The sequence below is a fragment of the Antrostomus carolinensis genome, unplaced genomic scaffold (genome assembly GCF_000700745.2).
Source record: "Antrostomus carolinensis isolate BGI_N321 unplaced genomic scaffold, ASM70074v2 scaffold26575, whole genome shotgun sequence".
Taxonomy (NCBI): Eukaryota; Metazoa; Chordata; class Aves; order Caprimulgiformes; family Caprimulgidae; genus Antrostomus; species Antrostomus carolinensis.
In genome coordinates this window covers 258-635 of record NW_010318816.1, presented here as the reverse complement: position 1 = coordinate 635, position 378 = coordinate 258, and the positions used below count along the sequence as shown (strand labels likewise).

General features: G+C 55.8%; 1 protein-coding gene across 1 annotated transcript in view; it reads left to right on the top strand.

Moving 5' to 3' along the window:
* Window positions 1-378, top strand: part of LOC104525804 (TAF6-like RNA polymerase II p300/CBP-associated factor-associated factor 65 kDa subunit 6L) — a gene marked incomplete at both ends in the record, with an annotated part of 1,990 nt that overhangs the window by 1,361 nt on the left and 251 nt on the right. Inside the window, one exon of the mRNA XM_010169059.1 lies at window positions 1-111. This exon is cut by the window's left edge and continues 6 nt beyond it. Coding sequence (XP_010167361.1) covers window positions 1-111 — 111 coding nt within the window. The remainder of the gene's footprint in view (window positions 112-378) is intronic.

Genomic DNA, 378 nt, shown 5'->3' with positions numbered 1-378 from the left:
TACCCCCATCTCCCTACTTATTGGGCCAACCTTCAAGCGGTGTTGGATGACTACTCGGTCTCCAACGCTCAAGTCAAGGCTGATGGTCACAAAGTCTACGGTGCCATCTTGGTGAGTGGCTCGTTGGGCTGAAGGCAGTTGGTTGGGTGAGGGGTACACGTGGTCCCTATTGCCATCACCATCTGTCACCCACTGAGGTGGGTGCTGGGTGCTCACCCCCTCCATGAGTCCTACAAGCCAGGTGCCATCAACCCTTGGCATGGGGATCCATGGGTGGCATCAACCCTTGACACAAGGATCCATGGGTGGCATCAACCCTTGACACAAGAATCCATGGGTGGCATCAACCCTTGGCATGAGGATCCATGGGTGGCATCA